The sequence below is a fragment of the Penicillium malachiteum genome (genome assembly GCF_028827825.1).
Source record: "Penicillium malachiteum strain IBT 17515 chromosome Unknown utg000003l:1.0-4950554.0:1.0-4952489.0, whole genome shotgun sequence".
NCBI lineage: Eukaryota > Fungi > Ascomycota > Eurotiomycetes > Eurotiales > Aspergillaceae > Penicillium > Penicillium malachiteum.
This window is the reverse complement of record NW_026643096.1, coordinates 1,716,896-1,742,876: the sequence shown is the minus strand read 5'-3', so window position 1 is coordinate 1,742,876 and position 25,981 is coordinate 1,716,896. Positions and strand designations below refer to the sequence as shown.

The window sequence follows — 25,981 nt, the reverse complement described above, 5'->3', positions numbered from 1 at the left end:
TAAAGATCCGATCAAATCAGAGTAACGAACGGAATTTGTATTTTGAATATGATAAAATTAATAATCTGCTCATCCTTGTATTTGTATTTGTGTTTTTATCTTAGGGTACATGAGCTATCAGAGGAATTGAGGTATGGGTTCTTGGATTTTTCTATGGTAGCTTGGACTCGTGATCATTATTATTTTCAATGCTGACGATTTCGTGATCTGGAATCTAACTATTAATCCTAGTTCAACAGGCATATGCATAGTATGTTGTTTTAAGACACACTTGGACCCTGGGTTGTCGGTGCTACGGAAACATCCTGTGCGTAACCTCTCTGATAGCGTCATCAGTGCCAGTGCCAGCGCTCTCTGTATACTGGCATCTTGAAGCTAGGGTTGTTGATCGATAAGGAGATGAAGGCGATATCAAATATCTTACAATCAAATTCTGGAGCATTTGAAATACATTGAGACTGTGGTTTTACTAGTTTTCTCAATGTTTCGAGATTGATACCACCATTTCATACAATAATCACCTCAAGCCTGCTAGTATGAAATCAATAACTCAAAACATCACGAGTTCGTACATGTCCTTTGTTCTGAGTCAAACGCTATACTCAAAGAGTCTGAGTCTATCCCAATCCACACAGCCCTACTCGATAAAATCGCAGGTGCAATCACAAGTATCACCTGTTTAGGTAGCCCGCGAGCACAGATACAGCTTCAGGATCCATTCCAGTACATCAACACTGACCCTTCAGGGGCCCTACCCCCAACGCAGTGCTAGCCGGGTCATCCACCATCCAGCGGGGATGGTGAATTTCTCTGATGTTCCACGTCAACGGCTTTTGGGTCCTGTGGTACTAAGCTCCCTAGGTTTGGGTTATGGTGTGGCAACTTGTCGACACGAGCAGGCAGGGTTAGACCCTTGGATAGCACGTGAGGAATACTTTCGGGGAGTTGGATTGAAGTTTGGACTTGGTGTCGGGATGGAAGGTAAACAGTAGAATCAGAAAGTCATGAGGAATTAGCATTACGTGTCGATGCACACATGGGCATGTGGAAGGTAGAATTGGTATAGCATGAATAGTCAACGATGATTCAGTCCAAGACAACAATCCAACTACTGAGACAAACAAAAATGGAAATAGACAGGGGGAGCCGAACTTTCCATTGCTATGACCCCCATATGCAGGAATAGTCAAACACCGACCAAGACAAGACATAAACCAAGTTGCAGGGCAATTGCATCAAACCCAAACCCTCTCAATCCAATCAATCGATCTTCCACATCCATAAGCATCAGCATGAGCTGATTCGATTTAATTCGACTTAACGCCCAAAAAATCTGCGGCTCGCAACCGCATCTCAATTCCGACCCCATTAAGCCCGGAGAATAAAATGCGCCGTCATTGGCTTCTCACGGCTTTGACTAGCAGGGATCGCGATCTGGACTAAAGGCACCACCTGCGAGGCTCGCCAAGAAATAATTTTCTCAACTGGTAACAGCGTAGCATTTGGAATTCACCCTTTCCCTCTTTTCCATGGAATTGAACGAGGCTAGGGAAGACCGCGATTGAATGATTAAGGGGGTCAGATACCGTAGCTGCATATCCGTTTCAGGGTGAAGGTCATGCGCTAGCACGGACTTCATGCAAACAGTAATTAACGGGCATGGATATAGGATTAATTATGGGTATTGGTATTGGTTGCGGACAAGGGCAACTTGGAAGTCTGAGCGCATGCAGCTAAGTGAGCTGGCGACGTGCTTGTTCGGTCTTGTGGTGTCAAGCAGATCAGTATGCATATTGAACCGGGGATCAGATATCACGAGAATAGATCACGGTAAGATATGACACCATTGAATCCATTATGAACTGGTAGAGGTAGAGACTGGGACCATAGTGCCTTGACCTCTGGCACGGATGTTTTGTTTTCAAGCAAACCGAGCTCGAATTCCGGGTTGGACATGCAGGCTTAGAAGAAGTCTAGGAAGATATTCTGTCCATTCATGCACGGGTATGTTTCTCGGATCCGAAGTGTGGCGATTCAATTCTTTCATTTCGTTTCATCCTTCTCATCGGCTCCGACTCGCGAAATCCGCACTGCAAGCTTACGGTCCAGTGCCTCCTGCTCTTCTTTCGAGGCGTGCATTCCGAGTGCATCCTCAACCTGCGGTGATGTCCATAGGCCGATGGTAGCCCAGGCCATAACGCCAACACCAAAGAGGGCTCGGGTTTTCGGGGTAAGGCCGCGGTAGGTACTATCGGAGGATATTTGTTAGCTTTTTGCGTGCACCTTTAAAGTATGGGTGTTTAGTGTGAAACCGTACCTCCACAGAGACATTTTGAGCGTATTCTGTGTAATCGAATGGGAACTCCGTGTTTATTAACCAGTTGTGACGTGAAATGAAGCTAAAGTCCTGGTTGAAGCTCCGTGGATATCACGTGGATGCCCAGGTGATGCCGATCTAACCGTATTTGGATTGACACCTGAAGTTTCCGTAACGCTTGTTCCTGGAAGTTCCTGGCAGGTTACCTGTACCACATAGCGAGGTTGATTTGATGTTCCTGCTGCTGCGGATGTAACTGTGGCTGAAGTATCGTGGGTCTAAATGGGACTTTGTGTGTTGGTAGCTATGGTGGTGAAATTCGTAGAAGAACTTTGAGATACTTCAGTTTCTACCATTTACTATAAGAACACCATCTATATCAAACTCAGGGTTGAATGAACTTGAACCGAAAATAAAATTACAGGAGACTATGCAAGCGACTTAGTACAGTTTATTATCTGGATTCATCACCTAGCTCGTCTACATCGTAGCGAGGGAACACATAGTATTAACAAGGCTTGTCGCAAATCGGCATAAATCAACGCAGTAAAGGGTAACATAGTTAGGAAAGAGAAAAAAGAAAAGAAAAGAAACAAATGGCATAAGGATCTTCAGCAGATTTTAGACAGGAGGCTCATCACTTTTTTGAGGAATCTATTTCTTGCCGTAGGCCTTGTCAATCTGGGCCTTGTACTTGTCGACAATCTTCCTGCGCTGCAACTTCTGAGCAGCAGTCATGTAGCCCTAAACAGATACCGTTAGCGTTTTGCATCATAGAGTGGGTTCATCAAATTACTTACGTTCTGAGGGGTCCACTCCTCATCGGACAGAACAACTCCGCTGATGATCTCAATGCCCTTCAGACCACCACTACGACCAGAGCTCTGCAGCTGCTGCAAAACAAGGCGCTGGACCTTCTCGTCATGCACAAGAGTCTCCAAGCTATCACCCTTCACACCATTTTCACTGGCGAGCTTCTTCAACGCAAGCTCCACAGGCACAATGATGGCAATGGGCTTATCCTGGTCCTGGGCAGCGTAAACGCAAATGTTGCCAACAACAGAAGAAGAGCGGTAGACAGACTCCAGCTTCTCCAGAGCAATGTACTCGCCGTTTTGGGTCTTGACTAAGTTCTTCTTACGGTCGATGATGTTCAAGTGACCGTGTGAGTCGAACTCGCCAATATCACCAGTCATGAACCAGCCATCCTCAGTCAATGAGGCCTTGGTCTCCTCCTCGTTATCGAAGTAGCCAGATGTCACACTGCCACCGCGGATGAAAATCTCTCCTTGAGGAGGGTTGTTCTTGGTGAAGTATCCGGCATCGGGGAAGTCAACAAGCTTGATCTCAATGGACGCGGGAATATCACCCAGGGCCTCGGGGTTCCAGGCCATTGGGTCGTTCAGAGCTCCCATCGCGGAAGTCTCAGTCAAACCGTAACCACTGATCATAGGCGCAATAGCCATGGACAAGAACTTCTGGGTATCCTTAGAGATGGGACCACCACCGTTCATCATAATGCGGAGATGACCACCAGTAGCCTCCTTGAGCTTCTTGAAGACAACAGCGTCAAGAACGCCGACACCCAAGCTTGCACCAGGAATGCCATTGTTCAGAAGGAAGTTCTTGGTAGCCAATCCACCCCAGAACAAGCCCTTGACGATAAAGCTCATCTTGTTCAGGTTGTTCATGACACCCTTCTTCACGGTCTCCCACACAGCCGGAACACCGACCAAGATGGTAGGCTTGAATTCGCGAATATCACCCTTGCAGTTGCGCACGGAGGTATCGGAGAGAGTGCGAGGGTTACCGTATCCCATAGTACCACCCCAGAACAAACAGAGGTTCTCAAACATGAACTCCAGGATGTGAGCCTGGGGCAGGTATGTAAGCAGGGAGTCCTTATGACTGATGTAGGGACCGACGATCTCGTTAACACCGGCAGTGGCAGCAATAACGTTGGCGTGGGTCAGGGAGACACCCTTCGGGGGTCCGGTGGAACCAGAAGTGTACATAATGCAGCAAAGGTCCTCGGGCTTGGGCGGCACGGGGTCAACGGGGTTCTCCTCGCCGGACTTGCGCAGCTCCTCGATGCTCTGTACGGAGATATGACTGTAGTCAGCCTTCAGCTTGTCCAAATCATCCTGATTCACTTCGGTATCGGTGTTGTAGATAATGTGCTTGATCGAAGGGATGTCTCCCAGAACGTGAAGGAGCGACTTGATCAGGCCGGGATCCAAGAAGATAGCGTCACTGGCGGTTTGCTTCAGAGAGTGCTTCAGGCCCTCCTCACCCAGGGTATCGTAGGCAGTGACAATGGTTACTGATTGAGATGCAGCACCGTGTGACATGGCAAGCCAGTGAGCACTTGTGGCACCGTACAAGTGAACTCGATTGTCCTTCTCGAGGCCGAGCTTGCGCAGACCCGCACCAAGCTGCAGACAGAGCTGCTCATACTCAAGGAAGGTCTTGTAGGTATATCCGCTCAGCTCGAAGTAAGTCCACTTCTTTTCCACCTCCTGCTCCACACCATCCACCATCTTCTTGATCTTCTTGTTCTCGACATGGGTCTTAATCAGCTTGCGAGTACCAACGGCCTTGGAATTTCCGAACAGACGAGCGGAACGACGGAAGTTTTCGTAGGTGGTTCCTACGTCCTCTGATGGGCGCAGGATGAGACCGTTCTTGGCTGCTGGGTGTCGACGAGGAATGGTTTCGCCTTCAACGGGTTCATAGCCGGGCGCCTCGACCGAGAAGGGACCCTTCTTGGACATGCGCGGTTGGAGGTGCATGTCGTGTTTAGACATGATGGATGGTTATCTGAAAAAAGGGGGTATGAGAAAAAGTGAAGCAGGGAAAGGGAAAAAAAAAAGAAAGAAAAGGCCACTAACAAGTGACGTTAGCGTAATTCCGGGGGGGGTTAAAGGCGGACGGGGCAAAACAACCTTGGAAGGGAAGCTCGGACGGCAAAGCTTTCGCCGTGGAGCTCGGTACCTGAAAGTTCTTACCTCCGAATTTACTAGGAATAATTAGTATAATTATTTATGATCTACTATATTATATTAATGGAAAAGATAAGGATTTGTAGTACGAGACTTTGAATTAAATTCACTCAAAATAAAACATTATGTCTTTAGAATACAAGCCACAATCCAATTGTACTCCCGCAGAACTTCAATGACGCACTTCAAGCACCTGGAGGCTGGAGCAAGATCACAGCCTTGCAGATTACTATGGGTCAGAAGGATTCAACGGGGTCTTCTAGGGTCTTCACTCTGAGACTAAGCAAGAAGGATGGAAGAAGCCATTTTATACGTAGCAGTGACTCTTGACCTTTCTCCTGTGTGAGTACTTATGCAATTTTAATTCGGAATATTGCGGCAAGATGCAAAGTGGATAGTGAATTGTGGCTTGGTGCACAGGCGTATCTCGAGGTTCTTTTGTCTTTATCCGCGGGTAGATCTTTTACTCTTTTCTTCACCTGTTGGGCCCAACAGTGGTGTGAGATCGTATTCACTGTACGGATGATTAGGTTCCTAGGTAGAATGTATCCATGGATCAGAAGTCAGATAATTCATAGGTAGAGAATATGGAGTCCTCGTGCTGAGATGAAGAGGATATTATGGGGTTAGTGTGAAGAGATCTGGCCACGATCCACGTGATCTTCAATATCAGCATCAATTCATCAACTCTCACTCTGAACATACTAAACATTAAACATGTCTTCCTCAATAACCGATCTCCTTAAAATAGGTGAAGAAGTCACCGACGCTGAAGAGGGTACAATCATTTTCCCCAGAATTGACCTTGGAATACGAGTCTGTACTTACTGCCGAACACGAGGTAGAATCCTTTCTCCTTTTCACTCAGGACATCCCCACAGGTAATCTGGGGTTCATCGATTCTCGCGCAGCCACAGTGGATGTATCGATCCGAGACAATGAATACACTATCCACCAATCCCCAACCTTACTCTCCTCATCTCGTGCTGGAGGTACTACTGGAGCCGGTAAGTGAGGGGTAGAGCCATTTCTGATTTTGCTTTGCTTTCAAGATTCTTTTTATCTGTCTTGTCTGTTTTCATACTATGTTCTTCCTTATACTTCCTGATCTGCAAACCCTCCATTCCCGCCCATGCACGGACGTCAATAAGAACACCCCGCAGTTTGTCTGATACATGAACATCTGCTCAACCGAGGCTCCGCTCGGGTCTGGACTCACTTTATCTGACGGGACATCGGGATCATCTGATTTCTCTAAATCCGAGATCCGAAGCGCACTACCCATGCCCAGTCCGATGACATTGGTATCGTGCCATATAGCTGCGTACTACTAGTGCGGGTTTACCTTCATATCGCTGTCTTTGATATCTCTATACTACACCACTTCAACAACTATTCGTTCATCCTAATTATCATCAACTCCAGCTCCTCAATACTAACATATCTTCCACAGTCCTTTGGAAAATCACACCTCTCTTCGCAGAATGGATCTCAAACCCCACAAACCCCCTATGGAAAACCTCATTCCTTACCCAAGACTCCATAGTCACAGAACTAGGATGCGGCATCTCAGCCCTAATCCCCTTAACACTGGCCCCATCAATCCAGCACTACATCGCCACAGACCAAGAATACGTACGCCGCTACTTCCGCACAAACCTCGACGAGAACGCCAATGCCACCTCAAAATCCAAGGGGAAATCAAAAGGTGCCGCTAAGAATAAGAGTAAAAAGCAAGGGTCTACGAAAGGTGCATCTGCGTCTGCATCTGCAGTATCAAACTTAACCTCAAACTCAAATATCATCTTTACGACTCTGGACTGGGAACTTGATCAGCCGGCTTTACTGAAACAATGTATTCAGGAGTCCTCGGATGATGATGATGATGATGATGATAAGGGCTTTGATCTTCTTCTTTCGTGTGATTGTATTTATAATGATGCTCTCATTACGCCCCTTGTCTCTACTTGCGCGGAGATTTGTCGCCTACGGCCGGTGTATACGTCGACTGCAGAGACAGAGAGACAGGGCTCGAAGCCGACGGTTTGTATTGTTGCGCAGCAGCAGCGGGCACCGGAGGTATTTGAGTCTTGGTTGAGAGAGACATTGAGGGAGTTTCGGGTTTGGAGGATTAGTGATGAGGTGCTTGGGGATGGGTTGAAGGGGTGGAAGTGGATATTTGGTGCATTTACTTCTGGTCAGGGAGAAGTGAATGCAGCTGTGAGCTTGGGTCTGACTGCCAGTGGTTGGAGAGACTGTTTATAGTCAATTTTTATGTTGTAAATACTGGATAGACGCTGCATATAGACTTGCAAGAATGTACAAACTTGAACTGCTTCTGACCCTTATACTTTGCTTGGCTTCGTACCTAGTTACATATGGCCGCTATCACTAGGCAGTAAAGAATCAAATGAGCGAGCCATAGTCAACGACTCAGTAATGATTCTCCTGCAGGGGCTTAAGTACATCTACAGAGTACAGTCATCCATTTCTGACAACATTGAATGTTTAGCATTAATGTCTAGATCATAGATCCAGACAGTTCTCATTAACAGTATGCTCAGTATGCAAATGCAAATTATGGACAAGGATCCGCCAATCTAACAAGGTGCGGTAACGTGGCAGCATAACAGAAAATAACAGAGCAACAAGCCACCCAGATCCAACAAAAGGGTATCCAGAGAAAAAAAAAGGAATGACGTTAATAAAAAGTAGAAAATAATAAACTTGAAACATGTGCTTGATGAGAATAATGCAAGTGCTATGATTTTCATACTAGACCAGGCTAGATATGCGTTGGTTATGTGATGACATCCAATATGTGATTAAGATAAGAAAAGAAAAACGCAAGTAAATCCCGTCAATCACAGAATCTACTCAGTTCCAGATCTGGATCTCTCTTTCGGTTCTGTGTTCTCTTTTTCGGGAGAGTACTCGAATTTCCGTTTCGAAGGAATCGTTTGCTCAGGGATAGGTGCTGGGCCCTGCGAAAGAGATTCTGATGGAGGTAAAGACGTAAGAGCTTCCCTTGATTCCGGCTCGGGGGTACGGTCAATGATAGAGGAGATAGATTGTTTCGTTGATAAGCCATGAGGGAAAACTGGTTTCGGCACGGGCGACAAATCATGTGGTCCCGGGGTATCGTGATGCTCTGAGAGAGGGTGATCGGAGATTTCAGTCTTAACGCGGTAAGAGTCAGGCGAATCCTCTCCATCCAACTCAGAGTCCGAGTCCAGCTCATCGCCCATTTCCCCGTCGTGATCCATCGCTGATGCACTCTCTGCTGAGCCTCGGTGTGAAGCTGAGACGGGAGGCAGAGGCGCGTTGGGGTCGTATACAATGCCACATAGTTCAAGAGCACGCGACTGGCTGCCTAACGTCCGGTCTTTGTGTTTCTTCGTCAGATGGCACATGAAGCCGTGGAGCGTGACAAAGTCTGATTTGCCGCAACCTTGAATTGGGCAGGTCAGATAAACCAGGCTGCCGTCAGAGGGCCGCTTCCATAGAGCTCGGCCGGATGGGTCGTGGGCTGCTGGGCGGCCGTGACGCTCACCCCAGGCTTCGACATTCTTAATGGTGTATTTTTGCTTGCGGCGGATAGATCCAGCGCCGTTCATAGATTCATGGGCGACGATTTGGTGTTGCTGAGCTTGTGAAGAAGGATGATGCGGTGGGTGAGGCTGGTGAGATGGGTGTGGTGGATGAGACTGATGGGATTGTTGAGACGGGTGAGGTGGGTGAGACTGATGGGATTGTTGAGACGGGTGAGGTGGGTGAGGAGGGTGAGGAGGGTGAGGTTGATGATGGAGGTGAGCAGGAGGGGGCATGGGAGGTGCTTGCTGGGGTTGAGAAACAGGAGGCAGAGGAGCTTGACGAGGCTCTGGAGGGCTTTGCTGCTTGAAAAAAGCAAGAGTGGTGGCTGCACTGGTCTCAGACAAACGCCGAGGTGGTGTAGGCCTTAATGGCGGCGAGTCACCAGCTGAATTAGGTCCTAGGCCCATCGACTCTCTCTTGATCCGTTTGCGCTGTCTTCGAAGATCCTGTTCCTCGAATGTTAGTATATCGTCGTCATTCGTGGTTATGGCCCATATGCAGCATAGCTCATATATACGCTAGAAACTTTTAGGATGAAAAGCCATACCTCTTCTTCTGCCTCTGCACTCTCTGTCATTCGTCGAAACTCTTCATCTTCCCGTTTTCGAACTGCCAACAAATGGGTGCGAGCTGCCATCCGGTTCATTTCCTCATGTTCCAATTGCCTTAAACGCTGTTCAATCTGTTCCAAGTTGGTTGGGCTCGGGGTTGGCGGCACTGGTGGGGGACCAGCATGCGGATCATGCAAGAGCGGCGGTGCATAGTGGCGGTAGTGATGATTTTGGGCCATTTGATCTGGTGGAGGCATTGCTGGATGAGATGGATTTGGGTTCATGGCGATAGGATGATACCTAGGGAGACCACTAGGTATGTGCGGTGGTCCCCCATTCATTCCCTCGGGCACAGAGTGCGGCACTGGTGGTGCAGCCGTCATGACTGCAAGTTGAGCAGTCTGAATAAGTTGATTCGAGAACGTTCACGCCTTATGGGTAATTTCTTCTTTTTTCCCCTCTCTCAAGATTCTTAGGTACCGTGAATGTTTCCTTTTTTTTCTTCTCCTCCCCGATGGTATATTAATTATTAATAACTCGATTTAACCAGGGGGAAAGATGATGACAGCCAAGGGTAGAGAAGATCCCAGGAAGGAAAAAGGGAATCGAAGAAAAATAGTCCAGTTCCTTCGATCTATGGGTCGACGGTTAAGGAAGGATTGACAATCCACTTCTACCAATTATAATAATAGAAGAGAATCCAATAACCCCGATGGATAATACAAAATACTCAAAATTTCTTAAATACTCAAATTGAAAATTATAAAAAAGAAAATTCCCCTAAAATGTCCAAATAAGACATGACAATATCCACTAGCGTGACCCTTGGGCTGCACCCCCGTTTATAAGAAAAATAAAATAAAATAAAAGGTAACATTAAATAAAATAATAACAATAAAAAAAGAAATCATTCAGTAACGGTCAAGTAAGGAGATCTACATATCTCACACGATCTATTATAGTATAGTAGATCAATATCAATATCATCAGATTTGAAAGTGAAGCAAAACCAGTTTGACTCTCTCTACTGTGGGTAAAATAGACATCCATGGATTGGCTCGGCGCTAGTGTAATTAAATCACACAAAATTAATTGGGCCTATTTTTACTTAGGAGCTTCACTTCTCTAATGGAGATCACAATTGCCCTCAGACCCTAAAAAAAATTAATAATAATGAAAAAATAAAATAACAAAACAAAATAAAAAAATTCAGAAAAAAAAAAAAACATGAAAAGTCAGTTGACCCTCATCTTACCCACCAATACCCACCACAGCAAGCCTTCAAATCTGTGCTCCATACTGAGTACATGTTGACCTCGGATGTACCTGGGTACAGTATGACAATGTACCTGATTTAATGACCGTAACCAAGGTCAAGACCTAAAAATTCCAAGATTTATAGCTAATTATCTCATACTCCATAAGTACCTACCTAGGTACACTAGATGCATAATAAGAAATAGTACCCTAAAACGGAAAATAAAAAATAAGCTATTCACCCTCAACCAATTCCTTCATATTCTTATTGGAAAGAAAAAAAAAAAGTTTGATCGAGAAACGGAATACGTCCGGATAAAAACGCCTCTGTTGATCTATCACTTCAAACTTGACAAACTTCATTGAGGGCGGCTCCGGAGATTCGACTGCAATTTCCAAAGTACACTAGTTAGGTACAAATCTTTCCGGAACCAATGACCCATCGACGATCTACCGTCATTTTTCACACTAAGAACAAGAAAAAAAAACATTATGTAACACAGGGGAAACTTGACCCTGGAGTGGTTCCATGGGACCACGTCGAAGCTGCTGGAACTGGAAGTAAAAGTGTTTGGTACTGCTTGGGATGTACTATTGATTCAGATCTCGGGTCCTCAAGGGTCTGTGTGTAGAGTGGACTACTCAGAGAGTCAGAGTACATAGCCACCCAACTGAGTAATTCAGGCTTGAATGATCAGAATGATGGTAAACTTGAACTAAACTTGAATAAACTTGAACTTCAAAGTCCTGAATTCAGTGGGGGTTACACGGTTATCTGCATATGTACTCCGTACTACGACTCCTATCCTTTAAATCTTCATAATTGGATGCTTCAAGTGTTTCTGCATTACACTTCCAACTTAGATTATTATTGTCTGTGGCATCAATCTATTGAATAGGAATGGGTCCTTGATTGTTATCATTTTCCCAACCTAATTCACCTATTAAAGACTAATAAAGGGGGGGGGACTCTTCATGGCGGTAAGGGCATAATCCAATTTGTACTCCGTACATCCATGACATAGACGAATAGCAATGACGATGTCATCTAAAATCCAGAAGTCCAGAAATCCAGATATCCATTCTACGGGAAATTGGTTCTCAGGTACTCCGTGTCCTCAGTACTCATGCTCAGTACTCCGTCCCGCTCAGCTTCGACGGAGTACAGTCAAGCACTTGAGTCTTGTAGTGTGTAGTACTTTGACCCCTTAATTATCCCATTCCCATGATTAAATCTGACTTGAAACTGAGGAACCATAGACTTGACTTAAATTTACAGGCAAAAAAAAAGCAAAAAGTGGGAATCTAAGAGTGGGGACATGGGAAATAATCATACACACAGCACTAGGGGCGCGCTAAGGTTGATGGTCTCACAAGACAAATGATCTACGAATGATCGTAAAGTGATGTGGGTGTTAAGAAACATTTCAAGCTGGATGATTTGAGGATTGATTTAAGTGCATAATCTGTATAGATGTACTGAGTACTAAGTACAAACCTGATATTTCCATGTACATTACTCTACGGAGTGACTGGAATAAAAGGGGCATGTCCCACTTGGAACTTGAAATTATGGGCCATTACGGAACACGAATGTGTTCCAGACATCTGGAATATGGAACCCCCCACAAAACATGACAATATTTTGAATGAAGTCCGAGAGTTGAAAAAAAAAAATCTAATGGGGAGGTATAGGGCCCCCTTCCAGGATCTCAGGCCTCGTAATGAACAAACATCATCATTGCCAAAAAAGACCCACTTTATAGCCCAACTGGTGTGTACAACGATGATTTGCCCACCGCATCGCTGCAGGGAAGGCTGCACCACTGTTAGGTCCTGTCACCGAAGTTCTTAGTGCAGATTGGTCCAGCACGAAAGTATGTCTGCATGGCTCGTGTCCCATCCCTGTTTATAGTTAAGAATGAATGCAAGAGAACATTTGGAGGAAAAAAGTACAACAGTCACAATCCCCCAGGAAAGTCTATTCAAGACACAACAAATAAGATAAATAAAAATCATTTCAATGATTTTAATTATATGTGACGGTGATATAAGATTTATTAAAATGGACCTAGCTCTAGAACTTGTCAGCAGTACCTTTTACATGTACTTACGATTGATTTAACTTGAACTCGATGTACGGAGTACCCAGTCGGAGCATACTACCTAGTCGCTTATAGCACCGTTTGATAATGTCTTTGAAATATCTTCCACATCAAACAAATGATAGGCGCCGTTCCATCGCATCACATCGCCCCATTCTCGACTGAGAACTTGTCACGATCCAGTAAGGAACTTTCCTCATATCCACTGCGTTCTGGATTCTCTTTTTTTTTTCAAAAATGTTCTATTATCGTATCACTTGGCAGGGAAAGGGGAAAACAGAGCTCTGACGCCTGGCTGCAGCCGTTTCATGCAAGGAATCGAGGTTTTAGAGGCGATTGGTCCATCTAGATTGTAGACTAGCTTTTGAGAATTATTTCCTACTATTTCATTCATATCAAAGAGAATGATTCGTTTTTTTTAAAAAAATTAAATTTTAATTTATTTGTCTAGATTTATTTTTTTATTTTTTTGCTTTATTTTGGTGGGAAACACTAGGTTTCTTCTGAAGATTCACTGGGATTGGTCAGAATGTAATTGGAACGGGGTTTTGAACTAATGAATTCAGATACATTCAATGTTTCTGACTTGGTTCGATGCGTATGACAGGGAGCTTTTCCGACCTATCATTTTTCAGGTTTGACAAGCACGCTTCGGTGAATGCGAAATTATGTACTTTTGAATGTTTGGGGTGTGAGCACTGATCTGTAGCACTGGCACTAGAGGAAGGCTTGCATTCGGATGAGAGAACATACAGCCGCGCTTCATTCTTATTTGTTGTTAAGACGTGGGTTTGGGGTCTGACTATCGTGGCGTTCTCAGAACCACAGAGCAATCCAAATCGTGCTTCCCATTGCAAAGGCCCCCAGGTTACGCAATAAACGGTTTTACATTCCAAAGTTAAGATAGAATAGATAGAATATTAAGAATTATAGAAACATTGGAATATTGGAATAATTTGAAAAGACGAGTGGAGAATAGTCCGATTTCTATTGTCACATGCACCCAGAAAGCCAAAGCCTGAGTCCTTTTTGATGGCTTCCCCCTTTTTGCCGTAATGTCATTAAAATACAATGGTAGACAATCCCGGCATACTCTGATAGGCACCATGCCTTCCACAGAGGTATTTGGGTAAAAAGATAAGGAAATAGTTGATCATACAAGGTTAAAGCAAACACCGATACACCAGGGAACAAGAAGGGGGGATAAAAAAGCCTTGAGAAGTATGTGTACAGTTCATGCGAGTAGAAGATGCCCGCCAAATGAAAAAGGAATAAAAAGGGAATAACAGATCAGGGAGTCTCTAACACAAAAACATAGAAGGAGATAGGAGAAAAAATACAGGGGCTACAATTAAGTAACCCAAGGTTGGAGAGCGTAAGGGGAGTTAACAATGCATTTACTGCTTGTTCTCGCCCTGCTGCTCACCCTGCTGCTGCTGCTGCTCGTTGTTGGCCTTGTGCATCTTGTCAAACAGGGACAGGGAAGCAGTCTGGAGCTCATCGGTCTTCTCCTTGAGCTCCTCGGCGGTGGCAGTACCCTCACCAGACTGGTTCTTGACAACGAACTCACGGAGAGCAGCAATCTTCTCCTTGATGGTCTCGGCCTCGGTCTTGTCAAGGCGGTCCTCGAAGTCCTTGAGGGCCTTCTCGGTATCGTTCAAGACGGAGTCGGCGCGGTTAGCGGCCTCAATGGCAGCCTTGCGCTCCTTGTCCTGCTCACCGTACTTCTCAGCATCCTCAACCATGGACTGGATCTCAGAGTCAGAGAGACCAGAGCCGGAGGCAATGGTGATAGACTGGTCCTTGTTGGTGGACTTGTCCTTGGCGTGGACGTGGACGATGGAGTCAGCGTCAATGTCGAAGGTGACCTCAATCTGGGGGACACCACGGTGGGCAGGAGGAATGCCAACAAGCTGGAAGTTACCGAGCATCTTGTTGTCCTTCACCAACTCACGCTCACCCTGGAAGACCTTGATCTCGACAGCGGTCTGCATGTCAGCAGCGGTGGAGAAGGTCTGGGACTTCTTGGTGGGGATGGTGGTGTTACGGTTGATCAGACGGGTGAAGACACCGCCCAGGGTCTCGATACCCAGGGACAGAGGAGTAACATCGAGCAGGAGGACATCAGTGACCTCACCGGAGAGGACAGCACCCTGAACAGCGGCACCAATGGCAACAGCCTCATCGGGGTTGACAGCCTTGGAGGGCTCACGGCCGAACATGGACTTGACGGACTCGGTGACCTTGGGCATACGGGTCATACCACCAACAAGGATGACATCCTGGATCTCGCTGGACTGGAGACCGGCATCCTTGAGGGCCTTCTTGACGGGGTCAACAGTGCGGTTGATTAGGGGACCAACCAGGGCCTCGAGCTGGGCACGGGTCATCTTCTGGTTGATGTGCAGAGCACCGGCGGCACCAGCGCTGATGAAGGGAAGGGAGATCTCGGTCTGGAGGGAAGAGGACAGCTCAATCTTGGCCTTCTCGGCAGCCTCACGGACACGCTGGACGGCCATGCGGTCGTTGCTCAAGTCAGTGCCGCTCTCCTTCTTGAAGTTCTCAATGATGTTGCGGACAAGGTGGATATCGAAATCCTCACCACCAAGGTGGGTGTCACCGTTGGTAGACTTAACCTCAAAGACACCGTTCTGGATCTCCAGAATGGAGATATCGAAGGTACCACCACCCAGATCGTAGACAGCGACGGTGCGGTCAGCCTCCTTCTCAAGACCGTAGGCAAGGGCAGCAGCGGTGGGCTCGTTAACAACACGGAGAACGTTAAGACCGGCGATCTGACCAGCGTTCTTGGTGGCCTGACGCTGGGAGTCGTTGAAGTAAGCGGGAACAGTGACGACAGCGTTCTTAACGGGCTTGCCAAGGTAGGCCTCAGCAGTGTCCTTCATCTTGTTGAGGACGAAACCACCAATCTGGGAAGGAGAGTACTTCTCGCCACGGGCCTCAACCCAGGCGTCGCCGTTGGTGTGCTGAACAATCTTGTAGGGAACCTCCTTAATATCACGCTGAACCTCAATATCGGTGAACTTGCGACCAATGAGACGCTTGGTAGCGAAGAGAGTGTTCTCGGGGTTGACGACGGCCTGACGCTTAGCGGCAACACCGACGAGACGCTCGCCATCCTGGGCGAAACCAACGACTGATGGGGTAGTACGGGCACCTATTAAAATGAATTGTTAGACAAGATTTTCCTTTGTTTTGCTTCGGGGTTGATTCCTGCTAATTCGTCGCACTGCCAAGACCAGGTTTCCCGGGAGCTGCAAAATGAATTCTGAGGTGCAAATTTTTTTTACTCACCCTCGGCGTTCTCAATAATCTTAGGGGTCTTGCCCTCCATGATGGCAACAGCGGAGTTGGTGGTACCTATAATCAATTATGTTAGAATCATGTTTGAGGACATGATATGATAGATCGGAATTGGAACTCACCGAGATCAATACCGATGACCTGGCCCTTAACCTTCTCCTCACCACCCTCAGTAGAGTTCCATCGGCGGAAAGCAGCGCCGGGGACTCTGGAGGAAGGAACGCGAGTGAAAGCAGAGCGCGGGAGCTATAAGAAATAAATTAGTTGTTGTTCGCGACGCGTGACAAGTTTTTTTTCCCTTGCGAGAAAACAAGGAGGCAGAACATACCGCGCGAGAAATGCGAGAAGAAATCATTGTGAGTTAAATTAAGTAATACAATAAAGAGAAAAAAGGAAATCACCCGATACGACTCAGCCGCAGAGTGATAAAGGTATGAAAAAGGGGAGGAGTTGGAGATAGAGATGAAGGAGAGGAAGGAGAAGAGAAGAGAAAGGTTTTTGCACAGTTTGGAAGCTTATGGAATCACGGGACATTGCCGGAAGGCCGAGCTCACCGCCCCCGGGTTATGCCGATGATCGCAGTTCGACGTTAGTATAGAGTTGACCAGGGGATTCGAGCAACTTCGAATTGATCTTCAAATGGGTGGAGCTTTTAGAGTTAGTTGGAATTTATTTCAATAGTCTACTATGAGTATTATGAAGAAAATAGATCACATTAAATGTTACATATATGGCACTTCAAGTTCACTCCCGAGGTCGACTGCCAGTGGTATATAGTACTATGGACTGCGCATATTTTCTCCCCCATTATATAGAACTGGCATCTGGAATCCCCAGTACTGCATATGAGTTCAAGGTATCAGAATGGATTTAATATTTCTCTCTTCAAAAATGGATTCCATTTCTCCACTTCTCGTGTTCTCAGCCGATTTTGATATCTCTGTGTTGCCTTCCTGTTTCTGGGGTTGGAGTCCAACCAGAGAGTGTCGTGTGACCCCTGATCCTCCATTGGGAATCCGACGATGGTCAAGATAATGATCATGACGGCATAGAATCACTCCGACTGGAGTAATCTGGAGTAAATTAGGGTAGACCCTATGAGGCTTGAGATGTAAAGTCAAATTAGAAAAAAAACTACACTGTATTAGAGCTCACATACTCTCTTTTTTCTTTTTCTTTTTTCTCTCTCTTAATAGTACTCTGTACCGTGAGATCAATTCATAATCAAACACAACTACCTATGCAGTACAGATTACAGTTTATAGACATAGTTTGACCTGTACTTTCAATAGTTCTTTTTTTTCTTCTTCTTCCATTTTCCCTATCGCAACCGGTTAATTCCCTTCTTCTAAACTCTTTAACTGGAACCAACCGCATTCGCTCTTCGGCCTTCAGCTCCACCCAAGTCTTACGTCATCAGTTTGCAAGAGGTGCATGCGACTTTGGGGTTGGGTACTTCAAGTTCAGCTTCACTTTAGTGTTTCCTAAAGCTCGATCGGGTCTGAGTGGTGCTCTCAGTCTTTGCCCTTTTATTATCGGACAATGTCGCCGCGGGCATAGCTGCTCATCATGACCTCGGACTCGCTTTTGTGAGTCCCCGTGTTTCCCCTCTCTCTCTTCTCTGTCGCCCCATTTCATTTCGGGCCTTCTTACTTATCGATCTTAGACATCGCCCGACCGAGTCTCTCATCCTTCCCAATAAGCGTCGTTTCTTTCCTTTAAGGATTCCTAACTTGTATGTTGTCTCTCTCTCTCTCTCTCTCTCCCCACTCCCCACATACCTGACAACCCCCGATCTCGGAGTTTAGCGATCTAACTTCCAAGTAGCCACCCACAGCTCCGCCACTACATCAGCACCGCCGATCCGGACCGCATTTATGTCGTCGTCGATCGTATCGTCTATGCGATTCATATCGCCGCGCAAAAACGAGAGAGCATAGCTGTCATTCCGTTCGAGCCCCGATGCTTGGCGGCTGGCTACGGGTGGATCGCAGTGGGTGGGCCGGACAACGGTGAATGCGCTTACATCAGAATCGATGAAAGAGGCCTGCAGGTTCATGACGAGGCATCTCCACTCCGCCCTACGGATGTCGATAGTGCACTCCCACTCGACCTCGAGCCGCCGTCGAGATTGCCTTCCCCGGAAACTTCCAGCAGCGAGACTGCCTCGGCACGTCGTTCGGGAAGGCAATCATTACCGGAACTGATCATACACAAGTTTGGGGGTACTATTGTAAACTCTGTTACAATCCACCGATTTCCAAACAATGGCGAGAGTACCTCCCATGAAGATGTGATGATCCTAAGGTACGTTTTTCGGATGGAGTTCTATTAAATATATACTAACCATATATCAAACAGCAACAACGATCGAACTGTTACCGTCTACTCCTTGACTCGATCTAAAGTTCTCAAAATTTTCCAACACACAACATGCATGAACTATGCGACTATTTCACCCGACCAAACCATTCTCTCTGCAGTAGGAGATGAGAACAAAGTCTACTTCTATCGGATTCTGCGTGACTGGAGATCCCCCATATTTATCGAGGGGGGTGGTAAACTTGCGGGATGGGAGTGGGAAATGCTTCAATGCATTGAAATAAACATCGGAGCCCGTGCCGATGATGCATGCTGCTTTACAGTTGCCTTTTCACCATCCAGTCATCTCTGCGCCATCGGTTCCCAATCTGGTGTCATCACAGTCTTAGATGTCGAAATCATCCGCAAGACAGCTGGGGGCACGGATTGCGACGAAGACCCAGTGCTTTATCAATTCTTCGGATCTAGGCCTTGCAATGAAGGCGGCACAGTGCGCTGTATGACCTTCTCGCCAGAACCATGGGACTTACTAGTATGGCTCGAGGGCCACGGCCGAGCTGGGATTGCCGACGTTCGGCAGGGGTTCATCCGGAGACAAATACTCCGACTAGAGCTTGATGATCCGGCCCTACAAGAGACTCTCTTGGAACCCATAGATGATGAATCGGATGGACAGCCAATGGACGATGATGATCCAATCCTACCACCGCCGGTTCCACGCTTAAGAATTCGTGGTGACGACTCTCCCAATGATCGTGGCCTTGGAGAAGCCGAACGCTCTTCGCTACGAGAAAATTTAATCCAGGATCTCACTGAACGGGAGAGGTTGATTATGGAATTTCTCAACACAGCGCGTTGGAATTCTAATCCAGAGGAAGGTCTAACTGAGCGGCCTGTCAGGGCAGCTCTGCATCCTCCTCTTCCTGCGGCTCGCACGCGACATCATGGTTCCACAGATGGGGCCACTCGAAACTCCCGTCCTACTCCACCCCCGCATTCATTCGAATCTCCTGATATTGCGCAAGACGATGATGATGAATTATTCGTCCCGCCCCCACCGCCTCCGCCTCCGCGCTTGAGTCACACCACTCGCTCAGGCACAGGGACTTTGGAACGGTCATATCATGCCAGGCGCCAAAGTTCCGTGGTCCTATCTCAAGGAAATCGATACTTGGAAGCTGGAAACTCTAGTCATGACCGGCAGCCAATGGTCTCTGTAAGCTGGACAGTGTCACCGCCGTCCGAATTCCAGCCCACCCCATCGGATACTACCCCCCGGGGTGCTGATCCAGATCTTATCAGCCACGAGGATGGGTCAGGTCCTAGGCCACCGGAAGCAATAGGGCCTCCTCCAATGCTTGACCTCGGGACCCGCTCGGAAGCCCTGGCCAGACTTCGTTCTCAACGATCGAGCTCGACGCCCCGGCGAACTGAGCGGCCACAGACCGCAGCAGAAAGGAGATACGATACACCTCGTCTTTCTACCCATGAACTTAGAGCTAATTTGGCGGCCGAGCGTTTGCGACGCCATCGCCAGATACCAAGTGAGGTACATAACCGCTCCTCTCATGAACGGGAACAGCGTCATCGCCAACAGCTTCTTGGATTTGAACAGGCCCATTCCCCTAGGTGGATCCGAAACATTATCAACGATCTTCCTGATCGAAGCTTGATTCATGGCTCTGGTGCCGATGAGGCGGATGCTACAGCCGGATTGGGTTGGGGTGCGGATGGAAGAACCCTGTACGTCTTATTCGTCTTTTTCTTTTTATTGATATGTTATATCTGACCATCATACACAGGTACATTGCCACGGTGAAGGGAATCTTTGAATTCCAACTGAATATTCATGACCGACGAACATTCCCAGCATTCTCATACCGCTGAATCCTCGTTCATGTCGAGGCAAAACTAACCCCCAAGGAAAACCTTTTCTCACTCGAGCAAATAACCTGGACCAATTGCCTTTCTGTAAGCCTCCATGCTATTAAGGTCTCTCTTTTACCTTGTGATATCTTGACTTCTGGACCCGGCGTTTATTGATCCGTTGCATTTTCTTCTGGCGCTCGGGGTGTGTTCCTTTAGCCATTCTATCACATGTCTTTGCACAGTCCTTTTGATGGCTGGTCCTGGTACAAAAGTTCCAATGCAAATGATATTTTTAATGTATATCTTTGACAATATTTTTTAGTTCTCGGTATATTTTGAGCTTTCAAGTTCCTCTGTCTTCAAATGTTCTAAATGTTACATAGTGTCTATCGTGATATTAATACCAGGCGAGATCTTCTATGCCCAACTACTAAGTATTAATAACCTGTAAATTGTATTTGCATATTTGTACTGTGTACTAGTAACATTTCAGACGCGGACCCCGGATTGCTACCTACTAATGGATGCTTCACAACCTTCCAAGGTTGGCGGTGAACCCCACACGACGTCAACGCAATATACTGCCAGACAACACTGTGACCGCCTGAAGCTCCATGTTGGACTTGATACTCTGTTAGGTACAAATTCTAGTATTTCTCACGAAAGATCATGAAATTTGATTAATCTGGTCAAATGGAGATTGTCCAATCTGCACAGTTGCTCAAAGGTGTTTCATGTGAGAAGTATGATTCTTGCACATTCCTACACAAACATAGAGCAACCTTTGAAGGTGGGGTGCGTCGATGACATTATTAGAGCGACTAATCAATCACGTATCCACACGCACGAATATACACTGTCCGACTCTTCTACCTAGAGCAGCTTTCAGACATTATTAATTGTAATGTAGTTTTATATAACAGTGAGAATGTTAGAAGCTATAAAAATACTTTAACTAGCTAATTATATCTGCTATACTAGAGCTCTGTCTAGAGCAGAATTCAAAATATGAATGTAAGTGTACTTCGTAACTAGGCAGCCATTGGTGTGAGGGGCTAAACCTAAAAAGGAAATCACAGCGTGCACGCGTGGAACCACTTTATCTGTGCGTCGCCTTAACTTCCTCCTTCCACCTCCCCCACCCATCACACCTCCCCAGAATCACATCAAAATCTCCCAAATGGATGAATTATTAGCTGCAGCATTCGACGAGCTGAATTTCAAAGCCCAGGAGTCAGACCCTGCAGCTTTTGAGGCTCAGCTGGCTGAAGAAGAGAGTGGCTTGCGTGAACACAAGCCTCGCAAAATTGATCCGTCCGAAGAAGATGTTTTACAGAACCTAGAGTCAGAATATCTGACTCCCCCAACCCGCTTCAATCCAAAATGGCTTAACAAACTTCAGACGTGAGATTTGATCCCAGCACGTTTTGTACACACAACTAACACACCATTTACCTAGGCGATGGCAAGTCGACAGCGTCACCGAAGATCCGTCCCAGCTCTTCCAGCTCGACCAAACACAATCACGCTCCGAAACCAGATTCGTCCGAGAAGGCTTGGAGGGCAGAGTTACCGACTACAAAGATGTCACAATCACAGCCGAACGCGCCCATGCTAAGAACTCTACCTCGATGCGCCGTGAGGTCGCGTCACGCGCTGATTTCGTTCGAGGCGGATCTGGTTCTGTCCCTTTCGCGCCGGGTGGTCTAGACCAAATTGAAGCTATTGCAGAGAGTGAACTAGGGCCCGACTGGGCAGAACAATCCCGACCCTCTAAGAAAAAGGCTGGCTTGGACCGAATCATCGAGTTTGGGTCCGCTGGTGGACTTTTGACAACACCTCCTGGATTTGCTCGTGGAATGAATTTCGATCAGAAGAAGACCAAGTCAGACGAAGAAGAACGAGTGCAGGAGCTGCTCGAGAAAGGAAGCGACAAAGCTGAGGATGACGATCAGCCCGCGAAGCCGGACGAAGTCGTCAAAAGTCCTAAGGTTGACGCGGATGAGCGCCCGGGCATGGCCAATGATGACCAAGAAGAGATCGATGCGCTTCTCCCTGTCGAATACCCTTCACTTGAGCCGAACGGCGCATGGGCAGCGCTTTCTCTGTCACCCAAGAAGAAGTGGGCACATGTTGTAGATGTGAACAAGCCAATGGAAAACTTTTACGACCTCGTCCCGAATATGGCTAGAACATGGAGTTTCGAGCCGGATACATTCCAGAAGCAAGCTATCTACAATCTTGAAAATGGAGACTCAGTCTTCGTGGGTGCTCATACTTCAGCTGGAAAGACAGTTGTGGCTGAATATGCCATCGCTCTTGCACAGAAACACATGACCAAAGCCATCTACACATCCCCGATCAAAGCACTCAGTAACCAGAAATATCGCGACTTCAAAAACGATCCAAATATTGAAGATGTTGGCATCTTGACGGGTGATGTTCAGATCAACCAGGAGGCCAGCTGCCTCATCATGACAACCGAGATTCTACGCAGTATGCTTTACAAGGGTGCCGATCTTATCCGCGATGTTGAGTTTGTCATCTTTGACGAAGTCCATTACATCAATGACGCAGAGAGAGGTGTGGTCTGGGAAGAGGTTATTATCATGCTTCCAGCTACAATTACGTTGATCCTTCTGTCCGCTACTATCCCAAACACCGAAGAATTTTCATCGTGGGTTGGTAGTATAAAGAAGAAGGACATCTACGTGATTTCAACTCCTAAGCGACCTGTTCCTTTGGAGCACTACCTCTGGACGGGTAAGGAAAAACACCTGATTGTTGACAGGAACAAGAGATTCCTTGAAACTGGTTGGAAGGCAGCCAAAGATATCGCGTCTCCAGATGGAAACAACAAAGGTGGCCGAGGCCGTGGAGGAGGGCAACAAGGCAAAAGCCAACAAGGCACTGGACAGCGCGGAGATCAAAAGCAGGGTGAAGGCCGAAATCAAAATGGACGGGGACGTGGCAAGACCTTCAGTCGTGGCCAGGGGAATATGGGCCGCGGTGGTGGTAGCGGTGGGCGTCCGACTGCTGCTCAAGATCAGAACATCTGGGTTCATCTACTTGGACATCTTCGTGCGAATGACCTCCTCCCGGCAGTTTGTTTCATCTTTTCGAGGCAGCGATGTGAATCAAATGCAGAGACTCTGAGCAACCAAGACTTCACCACTGCCAGCCAAAAGAGCCATATTCACATGATAGTTGAGAGATCCCTCAAGCGACTTAACCCTCTGGATCGAAAACTTCCCCAAATCCTCCGGCTTCGAGAGCAAGTGAGCAGAGGTATTGCTGTGCATCATAGCGGTCTTTTGCCAATCATGAAAGAGGTCGTCGAAATTCTGTTTGCCGATGGGCTGATCAAAGTTCTCTTCGCGACGGAAACTTTTGCTATGGGTCTCAATCTGCCCACTCGAACGGTTGTATTTGACAGTCTACGCAAGAATGCGGGCAAGATGAAAAAGCGTGACCTGTGGCCGCAAGAGTACACACAAATGGCAGGACGTGCAGGGCGCCGTGGACTCGATGACAAGGGCACCGTGATCACTTTGGCTACTTACTGGAGTGAAGCACACAGTGCTGAGAGGTTGAAAGAGATCATTCTGGGAACCCCAATGCGTCTCGAATCAAAGTTCCGTCTCACTTACAACATGATTTTGAACCTCCTTCGTGTGGAAGCTCTCAAGGTCGAAGAAATGATCAAGCGAAGCTTCGGCGAAAATGCCACTATGGCTCTACGGCCAGACCATGAGAAGAATCTCATAGCTTCCGAGGCTAGTTTGAAGAGCCTCATCCGAGAGCCCTGTGAAATCTGTGACGTGGACGTAACATCCTGCTATGAAGCTTCAGCTGAGTGGGGAAAATTGACCAAACAGCTATTCGAGGAATTCCTGAAGACAACTACTGGAAAAAAGTGGTTCGGCCTCAAGAAATTGATCCTCTACAAAAAGGTATGTTTGAACGATTAATTCTTATTGTCCCCAGGATTTGCATTAACTCTCAACTAGGATGGAGTGCGCACTGCCGGTATTTTGGTGAAAGAAGGTACCATGACAATTCAAGTCCCAAACCCCGACAACCCTAAAGAGCCACTTAAATTTCCCGGGCTTGAAGTTTTTGAAATTGGTAGCGTCGGCAACACGCAGCATGTTAGCAATGAAATGCCATTTCTACCCCTTTTCCGGCCACATTTCCAGCCTCTCCCATCGAGTGTTGAATCCATGGAGCTCAAGCTGGTCCAGGTTCGGCTGGATGATCTCGAGTGCATCACACATACATTCGTCAAGTTTCAAGACCCAACGTTCTATTTTGGTGTCAAGGATGGTATGCCGAATTCTAAATTATTTTTGAGAAATTCACAGTGTCAAAATACTTACAATATATCTCAACAGTGGCAACGAAGTTCGCCAATGATCAAGTGGTCAAATACACCGAATCATGGGATAGCAAGGTCTGGGATGAGGACAACTGGGCCAAGGTAACCGATTTTAACACGATTCAAATTCTGGAAAAGCGACAGGCTCAGGTGGAAATTATGAATGCTTGCTTGAGTCCCTCTTGTCCCAACTTTCAGAAACATGTACGTTGAAAAAGTATCTCTAGAATGCTGTTGACCATTGCTAACATCGTGCCTCTGCGCTTTCTTCACAGTTCCAACTGGCAGGTGAAGAATGGAAACTCAAAACGCTGATCAAGGACATGAAGCGACAGATGTCTGATGAGAGCCTCAAATTGCTTCCAGACTATGAACAGCGCATCCGAGTTCTACAAGAGCTTGATTTCATCGACAACGAGGCCCGTGTCCAGTTGAAAGGAAAGGTGGCCTGTGAAGTCAATTCAGCCGACGAGTTGATCTTGACTGAGCTTATCCTGGAGAACGTCTTCGCAGATTACGAGCCTGAGGAGATAGTCGCGCTGCTATCTTGCTTTGTGTTTCAGGATAGAACCGATTCGGTGCCTACCCTTACGCCCCGCCTTGAGGAGGGCCAGAAAGCGATCGTCAAAATCGCCGAGCGGGTCGACAAGTGCCAGGCCTCACATGGGGTTGCTCAGACCAGTGAGGAGTACGTCGACTTTGCCAACCCGATCCGATTTGCTCTGACCGAAGTGGTTTACGAATGGGCCAAGGGCATGCCTTTTAGCCGAATTGCCGAACTGACAGATGTGATGGAAGGTACCCTTGTCCGTTGCATCTCTCGTCTTGATGAGACTTGCCGTGAAGTCAAGAGTGCGGCCAAGTTGATCGGCGATCCAGCTCTGCATGTCAAGATGGAGAAAGCCCAAGAACTGATCAAGCGGGATGTGATTTTTGCCGCCTCACTGTACATGTGAGCGGCCTCGAAGAGGTGTGTCATCGACTGAGAGCCCTAGGGAGCATTTGGACTGTGTCATTTTCAGTCCCGCCATTTATTGCGAATCTAGGAGCTAGAACTTGAAGTGAAAGAGAAAACTTGAAAAAGAAAAAAAATAACATAGTGAGGAATGACATAATGAATCGATGACCACCAATACCATACGCGAACATGTCGATTCAGACATGGAATTCGTAAGAATTATTCTGATATTTGGGTAAACGTAGTATATATTTAGATAAATGACTCTTAAATTTGTTATTTGAAATAGAAATAATAAAAGAAT

At 46.8% G+C, this 25,981-nt stretch overlaps 7 protein-coding genes across 7 annotated transcripts; 3 read left to right on the top strand and 4 right to left on the bottom strand.

Moving 5' to 3' along the window:
• Positions 1 to 2,043: 2,043 nt before the first annotated feature.
• Positions 2,044 to 2,331, bottom strand: N7483_006977 (uncharacterized protein; the record flags this gene model as incomplete). Its single annotated transcript, XM_057090414.1, has 2 exons — positions 2,044 to 2,248; positions 2,318 to 2,331. 2 exons carry the CDS (start codon positions 2,329 to 2,331, stop codon positions 2,044 to 2,046), a joined length of 219 nt encoding a protein of 72 aa, XP_056945155.1.
• A 640-nt stretch (positions 2,332 to 2,971) lies between these two features.
• On the bottom strand, positions 2,972 to 5,124 carry faa4 (long-chain fatty acid-CoA ligase FAA1; the record flags this gene model as incomplete). Its single annotated transcript, XM_057090413.1, has 2 exons — positions 2,972 to 3,061; positions 3,118 to 5,124. 2 exons carry the CDS (start codon positions 5,122 to 5,124, stop codon positions 2,972 to 2,974), a joined length of 2,097 nt encoding a protein of 698 aa, XP_056945154.1.
• A 912-nt stretch (positions 5,125 to 6,036) lies between these two features.
• On the top strand, positions 6,037 to 7,539 carry N7483_006975 (S-adenosylmethionine-dependent methyltransferase; the record flags this gene model as incomplete). Its single annotated transcript, XM_057090412.1, has 3 exons — positions 6,037 to 6,070; positions 6,117 to 6,326; positions 6,773 to 7,539. Coding segments are annotated over 3 exons (1,011 nt in total), but the record flags the coding sequence as incomplete, so codon positions are not given.
• Positions 7,540 to 8,192: 653 nt separating this feature from the next.
• N7483_006974 (uncharacterized protein) lies at positions 8,193 to 9,847 on the bottom strand (the record flags this gene model as incomplete). Its single annotated transcript, XM_057090411.1, has 2 exons — positions 8,193 to 9,359; positions 9,461 to 9,847. The coding sequence occupies 2 exons, from the start codon at positions 9,845 to 9,847 to the stop codon at positions 8,193 to 8,195; spliced, it is 1,554 nt and encodes a 517-aa protein (XP_056945152.1).
• Positions 9,848 to 14,223: 4,376 nt separating this feature from the next.
• N7483_006973 (Hsp70 family protein) lies at positions 14,224 to 16,505 on the bottom strand (the record flags this gene model as incomplete). The annotated part of the gene is made up of 4 exons (XM_057090410.1): positions 14,224 to 16,004; positions 16,142 to 16,207; positions 16,273 to 16,396; positions 16,479 to 16,505. 4 exons carry the CDS (start codon positions 16,503 to 16,505, stop codon positions 14,224 to 14,226), a joined length of 1,998 nt encoding a protein of 665 aa, XP_056945151.1.
• A 1,214-nt stretch (positions 16,506 to 17,719) lies between these two features.
• N7483_006972 (uncharacterized protein) lies at positions 17,720 to 20,359 on the top strand (the record flags this gene model as incomplete). Its single annotated transcript, XM_057090409.1, has 5 exons — positions 17,720 to 17,739; positions 17,817 to 17,885; positions 17,978 to 18,457; positions 18,512 to 20,215; positions 20,275 to 20,359. 5 exons carry the CDS (start codon positions 17,720 to 17,722, stop codon positions 20,357 to 20,359), a joined length of 2,358 nt encoding a protein of 785 aa, XP_056945150.1.
• A 990-nt stretch (positions 20,360 to 21,349) lies between these two features.
• Positions 21,350 to 25,675, top strand: N7483_006971 (SKI complex RNA helicase subunit SKI2; the record flags this gene model as incomplete). The annotated part of the gene is made up of 6 exons (XM_057090408.1): positions 21,350 to 21,355; positions 21,411 to 21,745; positions 21,801 to 24,294; positions 24,352 to 24,667; positions 24,736 to 24,923; positions 24,995 to 25,675. 6 exons carry the CDS (start codon positions 21,350 to 21,352, stop codon positions 25,673 to 25,675), a joined length of 4,020 nt encoding a protein of 1,339 aa, XP_056945149.1.
• Between the last annotated feature and the right edge of the window lie 306 nt (positions 25,676 to 25,981).